We start from the raw sequence: 21,607 nt of genomic DNA on the forward strand, positions 1-21,607 counted from the left end.
GTTGAGATTCATATAAAACAAATAATTCAGAGCAACGCTGTCAACTTACTTGTAACTAGGCAGCTTCCCCTTGGTTTCTCGTACATAGGAAAGGTAACATTTCCATAAATCAATGTGTAAAACCTTCATAAGGCATCGCTGAAATAACTGTTCAATACATCAAGAAGACGTGATCAGGATTCCAAAAATGTTAAGTTTCTACTTTTAACACTATGCACTATGAAATAAAATCTTCTTTGTATTTATAATTGAAATTTGTAAGAAATAATAAGGCAAACGACTCATCCTTTGACAAAAGCACTTTTATGCTACACCAAGAAACTGGAGAGAATTAAGCAGAGGAATTCCTCTGCTCGCTTCATTAATTACAGTTTGCTTACGACAAAGTCTATATTAGTGATACTTTTTTATCTGTATTTCTCAATAGCACATACAAGGACAGCTCTCGTTCTTTTCAATCTGTGTTAGCCGAATCTGGCCTTGCTATAGAAATATATGGCATATATTGATAGGACTCACCTTTTCCACTTTGTCATAATTTTTTGCTTTAATCTACAGGGAAGCAGAAAAAAACAAATCACTTAGAAACTATTTTAGAATAGCAGGAATATATTCTGCATACAGTATTAAGCATTCCTGTTTGGCTGGCAAAACTAATTAATTTCTAACATTACATAATCTTACAAAAACACAGTTAAGCACATAGAAACCACACACCTAGCTTAATTTTTTCAAGATGTTCTTTTTTTTTTTTTTAATTTTTGACATTCACTGGGACCAAAATCCAGGTCTAAGTAGGCAAAGCTGCTTTCCTGTGCCCAGGTTTGGACACTCAGACTTAACCCCTTATTTTGGGGAACTTTGTTGCCTTAAGCGTATATATTGACTTAGGTACCAACGCCTCCAGAACAAGATTTAGTAAATCCCCGTGAAAATACCGTATTTACTAAAGTAAGAGGTTAACTCATTCTATATTCAAACACTTATTTCTCCAAGAGAACTCTGATACACCATGCTGATGCTAAATAGAAGAATAATCACATGCTTCACAGTATGTTTTCTCAAGCTGTGGGCCACAGCCCCAGTGCCCCACCACCGAGGCACCAAAGCCCCCACATCTCAGCGCTCAGGCGGCACACACCAACAGGACACAGGCCGAGACGGCCCCTAAGGAACAGGCTTCCTTCCACACGGGACATGGGGAAGAGTGAAACACACAGAGAGCAGACTGACACACAGCTCTTCATGTGCCTGTATTAGCTGCAGTTATGCTAATGCTCTGGGCACTCTCTGCACACTCCCAAGAAACAAGAAAAGCTGCACAGCCTCTAGAAGACGCTTATCTGCTTCGAAAGGTTCACGAAATGAGGACTTGCTATGTTGCGCTGCATTTCTTTAAGCACCAAAATACCCTTCAAATTCCATTGCCCTTTGCTTACTCCAGTGCGCAGCAGGAGGACGGCGGCCTCTGGCAGCTTCCCATTCTCCTGCACTGTGGGATTAAGCTATTGTACTGCCTCAATATGACTGTCATTCTAAAGCATGAGAGAATTTTTAATGGGAGCTTGAGGAAACACAGACTGCAGGAGGCCTACAGTCAATCTCTGCTGCATGGCACAGCGCACACCCTGCCTGGGCTGGGCTGCCACCTCGTTTCCCTGCTCTTGTTGGTGCCCTGGCTCCCCAGGCCCCTCCGCACTGGTTCCCAACATCTCTTACTCTTGAACAAGATAAACTGAAAATGAGGGAATTGAAGAGAGTTTTGCAGACCTTGTGTGAGCAGCATCTTGTCCGGGTTTTAATGATTTCACCAAGCCCCGCTTTGCAGGGAGTTAAACCTCATTACCTGGCACAGGTTTCACACACTTTTTCTGCAAACTATTTGTCTGGGAGGTAGCTGGTTATATTAATGGCAGCCTGCAGAGATGCTGCTGCTCTGCAATAGCTTGAAGCCAGGATGGCTGGGCAGTGCCGCCAGGAGCGCCCCCAACCTCATGTGCTGAGCTAACGGGCATCCATGTACAGGCACGTCTCATTTCTGCCTTCTCACGGCTTCTTCTGAGAACAGCCCCGTACTTCAGACTGATCCCAGCGACTTTAAGGCATCGGATAAGCACAGAACAACCCCACTCAGTTGTTTACCAAAGCATTTTATTAGCGCGCGGCAGCACCGTCACTGAGCACCACCAGAAGACGGAGCAGAAGGAACACCTACCAACCAGATGACACGTGCTTCCAAAGAACTGACTTTCACCTCAAGACCTTGAAAATATTTTGCTAAGGAAAACAGTATTCTTGCACGTGACTCAAAGAACAAAGCATTCTCGACATGAGTTACCTGATATATGAAAAGCTGCTGTCCACACTTGGACTTCAAGCCAGCGTTACGTATTTGTTACTCATTTCCAACATCTAATCCACAGAAGTAGTTTGATACCTGTATCTGAAAATTCACCTTGCTAGTGAGACCTTGGTGCCAGTGAAGTTAGGAGGTTGGAGATGAACAGGATTTAAATATACAGAAAGGAAAAGCAAAGCAAGAGCAGTATTTGCTGATGCTCACTGAGCGCATCCCACTGGTGCCTCCAGCAAGCCGCAGGGCATAGGACACGGGGCAGGGCAGCCTTCTCTCCTGCGGGGCTCTGGGGGGTTCCCAGCTCAGCACTCCCAAGCCAACATCCCGCTGACCTGGTACAGGGACACCTGAGGTGAGGCAAGCACAGCACCACGGGGTTATCCCAGTACAGATACAGGGACAGGCAGTGATCGAACACAGACAAGTGTTGAAGGACTGACACTAATGTATTTCTGTCCTTAAGTACAAGGGAACTAGGTGAATGATACGTCTCTACAACACATCATCCTGATGTCCCACGCCACCTATGTTCCTATTCTCTTTTTCTCCACCACAATTATTTTAACCCGAAGGGAAGGTGTCACCCAAATGGAGGCAAATACCCAGGAGGGTCACTACCACAAGTTCACTACAGAATGAGTTCAGGAATCTCATCACTCTAGGGTAAAACTGGGATTTATAAATATATCCCCCCTCCATTCTTGAATACTACAAAAAGAGCAGCTTGTCTGGCTACAATCAGATGCTCCTGTACTAGCACAACCTGAGGTAGCCTTTCTCTGCCTATGAGGATGAGAAATTCTATGTTTTGCTGAAAAAGTCATTTTAAATGCGACAATCGAACAGAAAGCTTAAGTCACTGCTGTACCAGCTCTGTACAAGATGAATTCCTAACAACAGAGTCAGTTTTCTTCACAAAACACAGTCCACACTTCTCAGTAATTAATTTCATGATCTTGCAAGGGGAAAATTCAATCCGTAAGCGACATCGCACGACACCATTTTTAGGAGACCTATGAAGACACCTGTACCATTTAAAGCTAAGGAAAGCAGGATATTTTAGTCATCTAGAGACTTAAGACTATTTGCAGTTGTCTAACAATACACAAGACTAATACACTTGCTGGTTTTATTTTAACCTTCTCAGTGTTTCCTGGGTTTGACCAAGCTCCTAAGAAACTAAGGTTAGCACACGGTCCTTATGGATCAGCGCAGCTTCTTCTGTCACAACATTCATTTTCTAGAGGCTTCGGGCTATTTCTGTTATTTCAAATCCCTCTCCTTTTTCAGCCACTATTTTCTGAAGAAAAAAAATTATTTTCTCAAGTAGAAGACGCAATGTCCCCTTGCTTCTGTTCTCCAGCTGAACTTGCAGCTGCTCTCCCTGCAGTGCAGAGGGCCCTTGTCCCCCCGCTGCCCTACCTGCCTCCTGGGCACTGCTCTCCTCTGGCCTTGGCGGCTTCCTGGCAAGTGCGGCCCGAAGAGAAGCTCCAGGTGCAGCTGGCAGAGGGCACAAGCTGGCGAGGAGGGAAGGCCACGGCAGCGCCAGCACTGGCTTCTGGGGAGCATCCTTCACACTGACCCGTATTTCTAACACTGCTGCCTAACGTTGGGTTTCATTATAAATAATACCACGCATCCAACACCTGGAACGTTTTCTTTAAGAATGCATACACAACATGTTTCAGTGTGCAGAATTAAAACCAGAGCATACACGTGTTTATTCACACTAGGAAATATGTTATTAAAAAGTTATTATTGAAAGAGAAAATCAGACTACACCAAATTTACCGTAACTGAATCCATGTGTGCCAACCATTTGTCATTTTTCTTTTTTTTCCTTCCAAATAATCAACTATCCACTGTCAAACCTAGTGAGATGCAATTAGGATCCCTATTCGTTTCAAGTAATAATTATTAATTAATAAAATACGTGCAGGTGCATTTGTACCTGTTTCCAAAATACAGCTTGGGGCTGGCTGGAGAGGTGTTCTCACTCTATTTGCAGAATAAGTACTGCGAGGAATTCTGCAGCTCACACTACTCAGAGTGACTCAAAGAAATGCAAGATGACTTCTGAAGTATTTTTTTCATGTGGTGTAACACAATTACATGGTTGTGTGTCTCTAGTTCAAAATCTGTCATAGAATGAGATTCCAAAAGTCGCTTACAATTGTTCTACGCCAAAAGCCTCCACCTGCTACTACATGGGTTATATCTAGAGCTTCCACAACCATGGCATTACATCAAACTTTGAAAGCTGTCTCTACTAGGTACATCAAAATTTGAAAAACAGTCTCCTCACAAGATGCCATCACAGCTGCTATGTGCATGGCTACAATGTAAAGCGAAACAAGTACCATTTTGCAATCTGCTTTCTCATCACAGCTATCTTCTGGGTTTCGTAGCTGTTTTTGGTGGATTATCACATACACTATAATGTATTTGTATTTATATTTAGATACGCTTTGTTCTCAGAGTATTTAAGAATAAATCAGCCTTACAGAATATTTTTAAGGCAATGAAGAAAACCTGTAACTCTTCAAATCTAAACAGATAGCCCACTTTAGTTCACACCTTGGAGCAGTTTGAATTTCCACCTACAGACAAATCTTTAGGACGACCACTTGCCTCTACTTCCTTAAAAAAACAGTGGCCTCTTGGTTCGGCTGTGAGGCACTCTGTTCATGTTAATCATCTGAAAAACAGGCACAACTTTCAGGCACCACTGCCAAAAGACTAGCCAGAGGCTGCACGGAAAAATATTTCATTATAACCAGCCTTAAAACAACAGCTGCAATGACATAAAACAGCTGCAGTGACATAATTGCATTAAATGATTTATCTAGTAGGAGAATGGTACTGCAGTACAACCACTGATTTACTCAGCACCTCATTTCTATTTCACATATACGTCTCTTTTCTCAATCTGGATTACAAAAAATGAAGAAGCAATTCCTCAAGTGTATTTCCTCTTTCTTTTCACCTTTTCATTCTACAGCTTTCTCTTTTCATTTTGATTCTTTGTGCTTTAATGCCTTTTTATGACACTTCTCATTCCTTCAAGACCCAAACATACTTTCAGATTTGCATTCATGTTTCAGTAGTAAACCCAACTTGTGTTCTTAACTGCACTGTTGTTCTCCTTCTTGATGAACTCATTACAGCAAATATTTCTTATAGATTAGCGTAATGCAGGCAAAGTGCAGAAACAGGCATTTAGAACTCATGATGGTAAACATACTATGTGAAAAAAAAGACAACTTCAGTTACCTGTTACTGCACTCCCCCACAGAACCGACATTTTAAAATTGCATACATAGAAGGTGGGGGTGAACAACAACTGCTGCATCTCTGAAAGTTTCCTTTACCTGTTAGTATTCTCTCAGTCTACTGAGCTGTTTTCTTTCCGGTATGGGCATTATTTTCTCAGTCTATTCCCTCATACTCATCAATGCAAAATCATTAAGAAACTTCCTCTAGTAACACAGTAAGACAGCTGTCCTGAACAGAACTTGATACTGGTATACAATCATAGTTATACTTCCTCAATCGCTTTTCCTGTAACGACTCATTACTTAGCATAAGCATTTCTCACATGCCAATTTTAAAACCAACAGACCATACCAGCTCTTTAACAGGCACCTTCTTCTGTTTGCAGTCATGTCATAATTTAGTAGATGGAAACCAGAACTTCCCACCAAGAGAAAGTCTGCTTTACATTATCAATACCGTTTCTTTTCTTTAAGAATCATTGATTCTTAATTCCTTCTTGTTTAGCCATTTTCCCCCCTTTATCATCTTTTGCATTTCACAGCTTCATATGGCCATTCTGAGATCCTGTCCATTATAGTTCAGTCAGGTGAAGTCACTGAGTATCATCCATTTCACTCTCCACATTCTAAAACCTGCCCGTAAAGCTCCAGAAGCCTACTGACATACACAACTAGACGAGTCAAGACCTCCTATCTACACCAGGAAGAGGTGTTTCATACCATCCGCTCAGCAACACTCAAGAGAACAAGGACTTGGTTTAGGTGTTTCAGTAACAGCACTTTATGCTTCTAATCACAAATAATGTGAGACAATCCAGTGTTCCTTCCTAGTTTGGTCTGTATTTTATTGTACAACATGTCTTTATATACGGTAATTTTCAACCATTACTCATTCTTTTGTATCTTCTCCAAATCACGAAAATCATTACACTTTTTTATTTAAAATTTCCCTGCTATCACATTTGAAATTAACGGTGTGAAGTAACTTACAAATGCTAAACATCCTCTTATCCACTCCTCTGTAGCCATATTCAACTTCACACTGAGACTCTCAACGCATCTGCAATTTCTTTAAGATAAAGTCAGTTTTAAACATGGTTTAGGGCTTTTATTTTGGTCTTCAATTTCACACTTACTTTAAAGCCACAGTAGAAAACATCACCACACAGCCACAGTCCTGCAAACTGCCTTCCTGACTCAAGCACTTTGCTTCTTCCTATGTATTTCAGCTCACTTCTGCTTCTCATCACCCTATGTATTTTACAGAAGCAGTGGGAAGCATTTTCAGATGGTTCACATGAACAGATCTATCAATCTCCTTACAATTAAGTATGCTACTCACAGGGCAGCAGTGCTTTTTTTTTTAACCTAGTTTTAATTTTACAAATGTATAGGGCTCAGTGACAAAATGTCCCGAGATAAAGACCTGATGTCTTATCTATTGGCCAGACCACTTAAGTTATGAAGTTGAATTAAGACGTAAGCATAAAATCAACATATTTGGCCCACAGACCCCCAATTTCTAAACTCAGATAAATTACACCAGATATCTACCTCATCTGCATATCATGAGTGGAGGGTCTCTCCACACTAGCAATGGAACACATTCCTCCAATGCTTTTTTTGGCTAGTTTATTGAGTTATCAAGCACCAGCAAGCTTATTCAGGGTTTCCCAACTGAGAAGCATACACACAAGCTGCCATCACACCTAGAGATGCATTAACCCAGCAACACAAACTAAAAGTTTTCCGTTTTTACTAAGACCTTAAAAGCAACACAGGGATCAGTCTGCTGCATAAGATTACTTAAGGGTTATGTGAGGCATCCCTACCCGGTATAATAAAAGCCACTTGCTTCACCACAGATCTCACACAGTAAGCTCTGATATCTATCTTAAGACCCTTGATTTAAAATCTTTTAGTTGCTTTGACTACTATTGGAAATTAGTGGTCATAACTGCAGTGCACCAGTGCACAGCACACCAAAAGAACAGTTCCTTTTTTGATTTTGGTATCCTCAAAATCTCTCAGACATGGTAAGAAAGCAAAATATTTAAGAAAGAGGTATTTTCTACATAATCTGATGATATAATTGTGGGAAAAAAGGACATCTAGGGGGACAGTATGATCCTTATTAGAACTGTAGTTGATTTCTTACTATATTCATTGCATCCCTACAGACGGTTCTTGATAGGATTCTTTTCAAATACACTTGCAAAAAAAGTTTAACAACTGTAACTATTTCCCACTGTTAATTAGATTACAGATTATTATTATTTGTAGAATGAAGATAAATAATCCTCATTTGTATATGGAAGATTTTAATACCCTTCCATCCATTCACCAAGACACACTCATGATACAGCTGAAAAAGTCAGAATGTCAGAGAACCCTTATTTTTTTTAATTTTTTTTTTTAATATATGTACTTAAGAAACAAACAAAGCATACAGAAGGGAGGAGTTACCCTATACAGAGTTTCTATGCTGACTGTGAAAACGGCCAGTAGTCCAAATGATCAAATCCTAAGACCAGAAAGAACTGCTACACTTGCTTCAAGTGGTCATTCAGAGACTATGCATTAATTCCTAACATTTATTAGCGTGGAAGTGGTGTAAACAAGGCTCTTCCCAAATTAAGTACAGCCAAACAAGTTTGGAAAAGGAACAAAATTTTCTCAAAGAGGAAAAAGTGGTACTAGAAGATGTAATGTAAAGCAATACAGTGTAATCTTCTTAAGGCTACGACGCTAGCACAGGACTAGCCTGGCCTGCCACCAGAGGACAAATGGTTCTTAATGTCATCTCCACAGCTGGAACACAGAGAGTCATTTTCCAATAATTTGTTGCAAAAATGGCCCAAAGACAAAGGCTGTTAAAAGCAGGAGGTCAGTCCCAAGACTCCAAAGATGCCTATGGGCTCTAATGTTTGAACACACAAGCCTATTCTCTCATCACAGAGGAAGATAAGAATTGGGAATAATAAAGTTAATAATGGAGAGTAACGATCACGCACAAGTAATGCTCTGCAACTTGGCTGCAAGTACTGCATTCGTCTTCTCAAACTTGCAGTTGACAAAACCTGCCCTACATTACACAGTAAAATGAAACCGAGTGCACTTGAACTACAACGTTGCAAACATTGTAAAGAAGGGAGGTGGGTTCAGATCCTGGCTTTACCATGCATTTCCTAAGAAATAGTGCAGAAACATTTTCGTCAGTCATTTCCTAAACTGGAAAATAACTGGCCTCAAAAATCTAAGATCAACCTGATGGCTGAGCTGTTCTTTGTTCTACAGCAAGGAAACATTCCAACTGAAGTAAAGGCAATCAACCTATTTTTCTAACACAGGCAGCTGCCTTCATCAAAATCCTTTGTACACCAGTTAGAAAAAAGGCATTCCTCTACTGTTTCCTTTCAGAGAATACATACAGTTACTAGAAAGGAGCATCCACAATGTTAAAAAAGGGAGTGACTATATTTGAAAAGTCAATTAAAGAAGTAAATTGTCATGTTTTTGTCTTTTGGTAATGGCGGCAAAATTCATTACAGAAGTAGCATTCAATACTAAGAAATTCTTATAGTTTCTTTCAACACACAAGTTTTATTGCAGGGTCTTCTCATTATCTAGTTACTGCATCTAGATTGATCACAAACTGCCTAATTGGGAAGCACATGAACAATGGAAATCAATCTGATTAAAGATTTGATCCACAACTATTTAAGTAGACAGACTTTGCCCAACACTTCTGAGACTTCTCATTCTATACTACTAGAGTATCATGAATTACTATGCCAGATTATCATACTGCTTAGTACATAACGCTTTTCTAGTGTATTTAAAATATATGATGCTCTCTCACCACTTAAACTCAGTGCTGTGGAAGTTTTTCAAGTGGCTTCCCTTCTCCCTCCCTTTCAAGCTTTAGCTTGATGCCTTCAAAGGTTAAAGCTAAGCCTGCTAGGCTTTATCTGAAGGAAGTCACACTACTCATGAAACGGATAGACCAGACTCTATGTGTATCTACTTTAAATTGCAGAGAGCTAATATTAATGCTTAGATACTAATTAAGCTACCTTACACTTAGCCAACTGACTAGAGGAGAAGATTTGAGTAGAGGAGAAACTCTAATTGGAAAATTATTAAAAAAGACAGATTACACGCTCCCACTCTTTAGAAATGAAAGGTGACATTTCTACTGCAAGTTGTTTTTCTTTTTTTAAGATTTTAAATTTTGCAGATAAACTTCAAAGTAACTTGCACCTTATCTAAAAGATTTTTTAAAAAGTAACTGAGGCAGTCTTAAGATTAAAGCCTATTTAAGGCAATTGTATAATTGTCTTTACAAATTCAATGAATTACTCCTACTTGAAATTCACCAGTACCACCAGATTAGCAGACAGAAGGGCTGCTCTGACTTCTGATTTCAGTAAAATAAAAATGTCATGTTCTAATGTTCATTTAACCCACAGCTAGGTAGGTGTATTTCCAGTTTATTTAACGAGAAAGATGAAACATGAAAGCCCATTGTAAAAGCAGTGCAGACGCTCGTGGCCCACACAGTCTGGCAAAACAGACATAAAATACAATTGACATCACGGCTTCCACCCATTGCTCCCCATCTCAAAACACAGAGAACAAATACCAGATGTTAGTGACATATATTCAAGCTAAATATGCTACCTACACAAGAATGAATAGAAATGCAATACCTTCTAAGGTATTTCGAATTCAAACTTGATGATAAGTTTAAATGATGTGATCTGTAGTTTGCCCATAAAAAAGTATGACGTCTATTTTACAAACAGGCACAAGCATTAATGCATATATTTTACAGAGAATCCACTTACAACATCTACACAAGCAGTTCAGATGATACACAATCTTTGCTGAGGGAAGCTGAAGGACTTATTGGTTATCTGACTGCAAGACAGGTTTCAAAAGACAGCTTTCAACTTTGAATGTTAGGCTACCTGACACCAGAACCCTTACAGACAGAACTTGCATTATTCAGCTTACGCAACACTTCAGTGTGACTTGCTCCATTAGGAATGTGAAAGGAACATTTGCACAGATAAATGCCTAGACTTACCAAGGTAAGGTTAGTCTTGACTCCTAGGCTAGAAAAAAAATCTGCTTACTGATCAGAAAAGGAGGTGCTACTTTTATGTACACCTGTACAGGACAAAGAAATACAAGTGGCCAGAGAGCCCTCTGAAGTATCGTATCAGTAATGATATGAAATGTTTGATATTAATCATCTAGTTTTTGTGGCTTTTCACAATGAAATGCTAGGTTACTTCTACACCCCGACATCAAGGGGTGTCCATATGGAACTGGAAATATTCTAAGAAGCTGCTGTTTAAGACAGCAGCAACACAGTCAGTTTGATATTCCTTCCCCTACCCCTCAAATTGAGCATTTTGAGCCTTTTTGCTATAATTGGTAATTCAGAAACCCCGAATACAGAGTTTAAGTCCTTCATATTTAAAAAAAAAAAAAAAAGCTTCTTCAACAGACAGGCACCTGATAATTATACGATTCAGACCTTGAGAACGCTGCCTTAACTGCTAAGACAGATGCACTGTTATGTTGATAAAGACTGGACAGAAGAATACAAAATGCTTTCAGGTAGGATTTGCATTAAAGAATGCAAAACATCTGCCAGTTTCAAGCACTGAATTAAAAGACAGTATACAGAATGTCAGTTAATTTCTTGCATCTAATTTACAGATGCACAGCTTAAATAAAACCGTGGTAGTTCTCCTTTGTTTTATTTGGCTGGTTTAAACTGGGATGGCAAGATTGGCATCTGATCTCACTTAAGCATACTGAGCTGCAGAAACACCAAACCACCACCATCGGTAGATGTGACTCGTAATTAACACAGTAGCTTAAGCTCATCAATGGCAGAAAATATTTGGCTAAGTAAAACACAGGGCACCTCTACTAAAGTCTAACGTTAACTACCCAAATCGAGAAGCTAGAGCTCAAAGCAAGGCAGGCACAGTTCTAAAGAGAAGGAGGTGATTTTCCTCTCACTCAAACCTTAGTGTCAGAGGAAGCTCGTGCTTGCATTATTTTTGGTGTATATATCATGGTGATGCAACATTTAAAAAAAAACATTCTGAAGATGTGGTAACATGGTGAAACTCCACCATGAAATGTCCGGGAATCAGCTGACACTTGAGCACAAAACTCACTGCGAGTACAGACTGTAGTAGAAAACTGCTTGCATAGTTGAAAAAAAAAAATCATGATTTAGACAGCTTTTAGCTACTCTTCCAGCCTGGTAGAAAAACAAAACGCAGATGCAGTGCTGAATTCAAGCAGTTAGCGCAACTCAACATACAGTCACGAATTCTAGACGCTGGAGGCACAGAAACACTTGCTATTAGCAACAAAATCATAGAATCATTAAGGTTGGAAAGACCACTAAGATCATCTAGTCCAACCATCAGCCCATGCCAGTGACCACCAGGATCACGTTAGTCAGTTCAGCACCTACCCTTTTCTTGAAAACTTCTAGGGATGGGCTCCACCACCTCCCTGGGCAGCCCGTTCCAATGCCTCACCACTCTCAGAGGAAATTTCTCCTAATATCCAACCTGAACCTCTCCTGGCACAACTGGAGGCCATTGCCTCTTTTCCTACCGTTGTTACCTGGGACAAGGGGACAACCCCCACATCACTACAACCTCCTTTCAGGTAGTTGTAGAGCCATAAGGTCTCCTCTGAGCCTCCTCTTCTCCAGACTGAACAATCCCAGCTCCCTCAGCTGCTCCTCATATAACTTGTGTTTTAACTGTGAAGCTTTTGCAGAAATGACAGAGTGACAACAGTCCATCAAGCAGATTTATGATTAACAATGCAGCAGTGCAGTCTTCATTTCCTTCAGATCAATAAGAAGAACCAAGCTAGGCTGATTTAGAAATACTTGTATTTTTCTCATCTGTAAATTAAAAAAAACTGCAGACTGATTCTATTTCTAGAATTCCTGCAGATGAGAAATAATATCAGAAAACACCTTCCTGGTGGGAAAACTGAATTTAAACAACATCAAAAAACTGTGAAAAGAGAAACTTACCTCTGCTCTCAGTGCAAGAAAAATACTTCTGCTCAATTAAACTGCAAATCAACTTTAATGTTGCATACCACTTCCCTTTTAATAACCATTTCTAACACACAAAAAAGCATGCAATATCATTTTAAAATGCTAACATTAAGTCAGATTTACAAGAAATGCAAAGCTTAAAATTGCATTTAGTTAAAGCTAAATGTTGAAGAAATGAAATTTTAACCTTTAACAGCAAATGCTACAATCAGTTTCCCGTCTGTGTTTACCATCACTGAATTTTTATCAAGGGCAAACACAGTGGAATACTGTAAGATTTTGAACAACTACTTATACTGCCCATCTCATGTACTGTTGTGCTGCATTTCAGTGGATAAACGTATTGATAGCATTTCATAATATTTCCTTGAGGAACACCGGCCAGTGGGCAGCAATAATGAGCACTTACCAGGGCTGCAACACCTTTTTTTTTGGAAGGGATGAGGGACACTCCTTTGTTTAACATATTTTGGTTTGCATCCACACATTCTTTCAGTTAACTAGAGACCAAAAAGTCACGTGTTGGGAACTATGTATGAAAAAAAGTAGCTACTAAGGTTGTCAGGGGCACGTATTTGTACTTTTGAAGATTTATCCCAATGTAAGACCTGTTTACTTGAAACTTTACATTCTCTTACATAAATCGCACTTTCTTTCCATCATTTTTTATACAATTTGCAGAGTAACTAAACTTCAGGGATCTCAGGGTAATTTCAAATTTCAAGGAAAGTTTAAACCGAATCCAGAATTGTTTGTGCAACATATTGCATAGCACAGGCTGCTAACTGTGAACCTATTACAAATACAATATCATTACAATCTCACCAGCAGCCACGCAGATGCACTAGCATAATTAAATGATGTTAAGAGCACTACATTGCTTCTGCAATATCTAAGATGTAACAAGATTTGTCATAGATCAGTTGTGGAATTAAAAATAAATGATAAAATCAGGAAAATTACAGAAAAAATCAAAATATTACAAATATATTATTCAGTCTCTAGGGAGTCTTCCTCCCTTTCTGACCCATCACAAACAATAAGTTGAAGCATGCTTCTTAAATTCAAAATTGTCCAAGGACTGCTTCTTCATAAGGATTCTTGGGACTTCCTTGTCACCTGAAGCTCAGCCAAAATTTTTAGACCAAAAATGTAAAACAGGAAAGCTAGCTCCATTTTTTCCACTCATTTACATAGTGCACCAAGTCATGGTGTTGCACTCAATGTCTGATGTCGTATATAATACAAATAAATTGACTTCTGGAATTCTAAAAATATTCAACTTTTAGATTATACAGTTTTTTTTTTTTTTAAGTTAAATGTGTAGCCATAAGTTTTTAAATAACCTAAGTACATTATCTGTAGCCAATTTGTGCCGATCTACTTGTTCACTCAAATTTCTGGTTAGTATGATTTTGAAAGAACATGAGTCATGCTGTGCAACCTCCTTACAGAAATATGCCTTACAAAAACACACAACAGTTTCGGTTGGAATCGTCCTCTGGAAGTCGCCTGTTCCAGCCTCCAAACACACAACCCTGAATCCACCAGAACCTATACTATGTTTTAATTTAGCCATAACAACTAAAATAACCCAACTTTTGAAAATGACTTTTAAATATTGACTTTTTTGATGACCCATTACTTAGTTTACAAATAAATGTATGTATACATTGGGGATCAAACTCTCAACAGAAACTGTAGGGATGCCGAAACTAAGAGAAGCCAAATACGTTTGTTTCCTCCCTTTCATGTAGTCTGAAAGCCAATCTGAGATGAATGGTAACAGCGTTAAACTAGGACAAGTCAATTACTAGTTCAAATCCAATTCAAAATCATTTTGAAAAATAAATTTAAGTAAGCATAATCTTAGTTTCTCAGTGGTGGGGGAAGGATGAAGGAGAAACAGGACACTACTGTAGTTTTCTTTCTATGCTTAATTAAGCTCCTAAATTAAGCAAGAACTTAATAGGAAGCTGTATCAGCAGCCTTATATACACTGTAAAATGCCACCAACAATGTAACTGTTATGCGTTTTATTTCCTCCAAGTAAGAAAAACAAAGAGAAGATGTAGAACAGGGGGAAAAGATTTATCAATGTTCTTTGACAAAGCATCTCCCTTTTTCTTCAGGAAATGGGAATAAAGACTCAGGCTTAGTAAATAAAGCTGCAGCTAAGTTGTCCTTCCTGTTAGGTCATGCTACAAAAATACAAAACGTATTTAGCTTTACATATAAAATGTAGCTCTGTTGAGCACAGTGAAATTAGTTGGCCTGCTAACTTCACCACGTTTGTTGCAGCCTGGACCCAGAAAGTACTAAATCACATAATGAGGGAAGTCACCTTTCTAGTTCAAATGCATGACTTCAAACGTATAGGAGACAAGAAACCATCAGCCAGTATGTTTTCAGTAAGTTTGTTCTGCTGTGTTCACAGATTAACATTTCAAAGCATGTACTGGTTCTTTCTGGTTTCACACTGGTTGTTTCTTGTTTTCTATTTCACAAGCTAATGAAAACCATAGGGGATATGAAGAGAGCAAATCGTCCCTATTAAAAAGATTTATGTAGTCATATAACAGGAACCAAACAAGGTAAGAAGGTTGACCCATCATCGCACTACTGAACTTCTAAAATCAGCTGATTTAGAGAAAAGTTTGAATTAATCCATGATGATAAAGCCTAGACAAATTAGATACACCCATAAACTTTGTATCTGCCTCGCTGAAACACAAGTCAGGGTGACAGGATAAATCAAATCACCACAATCCCCCCAGCAACTCTAGCTTTCCTCCCTTTGGAGAAAGTTGAGCATGTTTCAGCTGTGAAGGTATTCAGCCTAGCTGTCTGTCTGCAAAGCCTTTAGTTACAGGATCTACTACAAACATTTAATTTGTGAGCAGTAACGTGCTCACTAGAACTAGTAGCAACTAATATTAGCACGTGGGTCAGAAGGCTCAGTACAATGTACTTCCAAGAGAAAAGACCTAAAGCCCAATACAGCACCCACACTTCAGGTTAGAAGTGGGCCCTATTGTAGTCTCATGCCTAGATGCAGTAAGACTTCTATAATAGTAGTACTGAAAACAGTCCACAAAGAAGAGCATCTTTCTACTCAAAATGCCAAACTGAAACGTTTCTGACACCACCACTCCAACGATCTCTGCAAATGTTCCCATGCTTTTCATGAACATGTGTTATTCTAAAATTACACTTAAGCCGCCATATAAATCAGATTCTAATCACTGTAAGAGTTTCCATTATGTGTAGGTAATTTGCACGTATACGATGTACCAAAAAAACCCAACTTGAACACCTTCTGTGCAACGGCACAGTCATGTACCAATGCATGCTGTGCGTCTTTCTTCTCACTTTCGAGTTCTTTAGTGTAAGGAAGGGCAAATGTCAAAGCTCACAGTACTGGCTGCACAACATTTAATTGCAAATTCCAAAATCATTACCGGACATAGAACATTGAAACTATCAGGGAGAAAAAGCATACCATGAGAAGGAGAAAAAACAATGCACGCTCCAAGAACATGTACTAACAGCACACAGGAATGTCAGAATCAATGACTTGCCTTCACAGAAGTTGACAGTTAAGAGAAGCCACTGCATTTCACTGCAGCAGCAACTCAAAGTCTTTTCACAGTCTGCAAAGATATTCTGGAACAAATAAAAGTCAAGCACTATTTCACGCCATAGCATTTTAAAATAAGGTTTAAGAAAGTGTTCTCACAGGCACTGGCCTTCTCAAAATCCAAAGAAAGACCAACAGGCAACTCAACCAGCTGACCGCTGGAAGAGATGTAGGAAGGAAAGCAAAATTATGATAGACTACTTCAAATTATAGCTCCTTCATCAATTAAGATGAAGATAACCAAGCTGTAGCTAACACAGGATCCATCAGAAAGCTCTGTATTTACTGTAGGTTCTTTGAAGTTGACATGAGAAAGCAGTTGAAGTTTGTGCCTGAGCTGACACGCATACTTCCCCCCCCCCCAAAAAAAAACATGAATAGAAGGATAAGCACATGACCTCAAAAAAAAGAAAGCACACAATGAAGTTTCTACTGTCTTCATTATATTTGAAAGTGAGACTTCAAAAGTGTTGTGAAAAAGTGTTTTCTATAACTAACATTTCTGATATGTTTCTGTCACCCCACCTTGAAAGAATACGACAGAACAGGAAGCAGTCCATGTTTATTCATGTGAGAACAGCAACACACTATATATACAAGAGGGTTCATAGTAATCTCATCATCAGGTATTACTCCCACGTCAGACATTAAAGCTCCTAACACTTCCCTCATGATGTTATTTTTAAGATCAAATACAGAAATATTTTAAATCAAAGTCCACAACTATTGTACCACACATAATCTGAAACTACCAGTATCTATTATGTGTGTAACTTGGATATTTACATAACTTATAGGACCACAGCAACTATGCAAGGTATACAACTCTGTATTTACATATTGAATAGAAAAGACAGAAAAGAAGCTGCATGTAATTTCTAGTGCAAGTCTACAATAATCACACAGACAGAACAACATTTATTAACAGGAATGGAACAAGTCCACACATGGATAAGGAAAGATCATAAATACAGTTGTAAAAAAGATTCAAAGTCTCAGACTGAAGTAGTCAAGAACGTGCAATATGGATGCTCGTACAGGGCACCTGTACAACAGTTCCTCAAAACTGGAAGTTTACTATAAGAAGCATAGTAAAATACTGGAGGTGGGGGGCTGGAGGGGAGTGGCGTGGTTTATAACGCGTATATTATCCATTAAAAAATTTACCAAGATTGGCTGGGGATATATGCAATATTTTCAATTTGAAGTACCACTAAACAACCTCAGCCAAGAAGTCTATTTTACTTTGACTTCTGATCACTCCAACTTCATCCTGACAGACGTCAGTTCCCATTTTTCCCCAAGGAGAAGTATATTGGTATGAATAAGTAACAACAGTTTTTTCTGAACTCAGAAACAAATTAAAGCAAAACGGGGGAAGAAAATGCTTTGAAGAAACACAAACATTTTAAACAAAAACAATCATTTTTCTAAATGGTTTTATTTACATTTTCATATACAAATATATTAAGTGATACATTCTGACTAGTATCCACACCAGCGTGAATTACACGAATTAAAGATACTGATGTATTGCTTATGATGAAATGCAAAACAATCAACCCTAAGCCTTAGTCCCACCATCTGAACTTTATACAGCATCTGTTTTCTTACTGAGACATCTAAAATTCAAGATGTTCATATCAGATAGAAGTTATCTGAACAAATGCAGCTAGTTTCATTTCTTTAGAACAAGCAGTAACACAGGAGTCTTATTTGAAAAAAACTGCAAAACAAAAAATACGTATCAACAGCCCAACACCTGACATGCATGCTACTAGTGTTGTATTTATTGTTTCTAGATTTGGCAGGTATTTGTCACAACTGTCTTGTGCTTCTGATTTTTTTTTTTTTTAATCTTTAATTGTAGCAACCTTTCAATATCTACTAACAACAGTTCAAAGCGAGCAGGATATAATAAAGTGTGTCCAACAGCAGAAAAGGTAAGGTGTGGTGTGAACTGGCCTGAAACGTTCAAGATAATTACAGATTAAAGTTTCCATGTAACCTGACAGGAACTAAAAACTCACAGAAAGCATTGCAGATATATGAACATGGTTTAATAAGTGTGCTTTGAAAAGATTGTTAACCTGGTGATTCCACAAGGAAAACTAGACATAAAAAAGGTGACAGTGTGAAATGCTTGTTGTGGAACTACTGAAATACCTATACCGCCAGTGACGTGAAAGTTCTTTCAAGCATATGAAAGCCATGATCAGATCATTCTGCATCTAAAAGATGGGTCAAACAGTCGAAGAGACAGAAGAAACAGTAATAGACAGTTGGGCCTACAGAATCATCGGGTGTATTACAACAGAATTTATTATGAGTATTATTTTTACATTTGTGCAGCACCTTTTAGCCAGATGCCAAAAGCACTTTAATCATTTAAAATAAGCCTCACAACAACCCTGTGAGGTAGGTTGGTATCAGTGTTTTAATCATGGTAAAACCAGTTCAATAACTTACCCAGGAAGTCAGAGCAAATCAGCAGAGCAGGCTAGCATCCAGATCATGGGATCTATGAATTTAACATTACGGCACATACGGGAGACTTACATGATCCTTCTTAAAATTGTGAAAGAGGCACTGATACGTGAATTGATTCAAATTTTCTGTAAGTAGGTTTTTACAGAAAAGGTATCAAGAGAAAAACGTGCTTTAAACAACTAGAGAAAACAGCCTGAATATCGAGAGTAACATTACTGCTCTAATTTCTCCATTTTAGGAGATGCTAAATATAGTAGCAAGCTAACTATTTTTACTTGCCAAAGTGTATAAAAATACTAAATAAACTACTTGGTTTAATCCACTAAAACAAACTATTCTCTCAAATCTTAAGTATTAAATGGTATGACCCCAAAACACTGTGAGCTGCCAGACTTTATCCAATTACACTAGTTCTGATATTTAAATAAGCAGATGCAGGATACATAAGTGATAAGAACCAGTCTCAGAATCAAAATTTCTTTTGACCAATTCAAACTTTAATGTTATAGTTCCTATTAGTGAACTGTCGAAGCACGCTCTCCCCAGTTTATCTCCAAGTTTGACTGACTGCCAAAACAGTCATAAGAGAGAACAGAGTATTTAAGTCAGTGCTTGGCATATAAAATGGAAACACAAAGTATTCAGTTACTTCAGCAAGGTCTGTACATCAATGGCAGTAAGTCAGCTGACATACTAAGTGCTGAGTTCTGCTTTACAACGTATTCCTCTAGGAAACCAAGCCATATGGAAAAAGGGAACAGACAGTGAGTAACAAACACTGTCATAAAAAGTAACCACAGCAGTAAGCTCTGCACTTAAAAGCTTTGTTTTACATAATAAGCTAGCATATGTAAGACAGGTTTTTGTTCACGTAGCTTATAGACAATGATTTCTACCCAAAGACTGGAAGCAACTTAAAAGATCACATTCCTCAAATTAAGCAAAGGGAAATTTGGAGATTTCTAAAAATTTTATAAAGAACGTCTGCTATAGGGCTAAATCATTTCTCACAAGGCCACAATCATAACCTTCACCCTAGCTCATCTTCCAATAATAGAACATCACTATGTAATGATATTTATCTCAGACTTAGGTAGTTCAGTGGACAAAACTCTCCAGTTAAAGTCAACATGCCAGGAAACAGGTCCCACCTTCCTCTCTCCTTTTCTCTGTGACGCAAAGAGGAAATAAGTTATCATGTTAAAGAGGAAGGCGACACACTTGTTTTGACATCAGGAAAGATGTAGCTCACAGATAACTGAAGATTGAGCAATTTCCAGATTTAAATACCCTAGAGGCAGTAAAACCGAATCAAAAGCAATGCTAAACAAACATTTGCTACAAGTTTACTTTCCCAACTCAAAGCTGGGGAGAGAAGTATCCAAAAGAAACTTGAAAGCAGGAGAACACTAAGATTTCCAAGGAAAAACAGCTTTGGGGAAATACACTCCCTGTACATTTTAAAGCTGCAATTGCAGAAGCATCCAAATCACTCCTCTAGCTATCTCAGGCTAACTTACACAATTTCATTTGTATTCACACTGTTAAAAGAACATTCGAGAAAATATTTTGTTTTGTATTTATTTTGACAGCACTGGATATATGCAACTTGAACTCTGAAAAGGGTGCACAACTGTGATTTTTCTTGTCAAATAAGAATTTGGAAACAGGAAGTTATTTCATCTTAAAGCTATAATGGTTAGATATACTGAAGAATGTAGCTATAAGCATGTTGCTTATCAGTTATATCAGTAACTTTGTGAGTTCTCAGAGAAGTTACTGGAACCACTGAAGTTGAAAATTTAAGTCTAACTGGAGTTTAAAACATCTCCTCAGTTAAGTTTCTAAAAAGTAACCTCTTCCATTTCTTTCATTTTCACTTTCCAAGTGTAATCTTTACCACAACTCCACAGGTCACATTTAGGCTTTTTTTGTAACAGAATAATATATTCTATTTTACTTATATTTTGAGTGTAGTTCTAGACAGATACACAAGCACGCAAGCATTAGACAGTGATCTTAATGCCAACTAGCTCTTCCTCAAGTTTACCTTGTTCTACGTGGTTAATATACAACCTGGATAGAAGCTTACCTTCTTTCCTTGAAGAAGAACTTAAGAATTATATCTTGGACTGATTACGCTTTGTCACTGTTTGTATCTGTATACAGTACTGGATTATAAATTAGTTCGAGTAATTAAGGAAGGTAATGTCTGCCATTTCATCTCTGATCGTGGTTCAAGACAAGAAGCCTCAGACAAGAAACCTTACACCCATGACAGTACTTTCTGATGAAAGATTTATAATGTAGCACAGACTTTCTGAGGTGGTCTTATTCACCTCTCAAATTTGAGTTGCAGGAAAGATACTAGTTTCAAATAAGTTCTAAATCCCACAGAAATCAGAGTTTCATGTAATCCTCAATCTAAGTTAAGAAAAGACTAGACTCCGTAGCAAATTATGCAGGGTACGAGAGGCTAACAGATTTGGATGTAGGGTCCCAAAAGGAAAAATTCACATCTGGATGTGTTAGTGCATTCACAATCTCCCAGATATGTCCAGTCACAGACAATCCACTAACCACAAACGATCAGAAACAAAATAGTGAAAGCTCAAGGGTATTTCATTAGGTATATTAATCATTTTAGGTTGCACTACTACATCTTGCTAAAAACTGCAACATACAATTTTCTGTTACATTCCCATGATCCCAATTTTATTTCAGAAGCTTCA

At 38.4% G+C, this 21,607-nt stretch overlaps 1 protein-coding gene across 1 annotated transcript in view; it reads right to left on the bottom strand.

Annotated features, from left to right (window-relative positions):
• CSTF3 (cleavage stimulation factor subunit 3) overlaps positions 1 to 21,607 on the bottom strand; it is a 46,101-nt gene that overhangs the window by 14,184 nt on the left and 10,310 nt on the right. The window contains exons 4-5 of the mRNA XM_021401676.1: positions 520 to 552; positions 50 to 147 (exon numbers count right to left, since the gene is read on the bottom strand). Of these exons, the coding sequence (XP_021257351.1) occupies positions 50 to 147; positions 520 to 552 (131 nt within the window). The remainder of the gene's footprint in view (positions 1 to 49; positions 148 to 519; positions 553 to 21,607) is intronic.

The sequence above is a fragment of the Numida meleagris genome, chromosome 6 (genome assembly GCF_002078875.1).
Source record: "Numida meleagris isolate 19003 breed g44 Domestic line chromosome 6, NumMel1.0, whole genome shotgun sequence".
NCBI classification, from domain to species: domain Eukaryota; kingdom Metazoa; phylum Chordata; class Aves; order Galliformes; family Numididae; genus Numida; species Numida meleagris.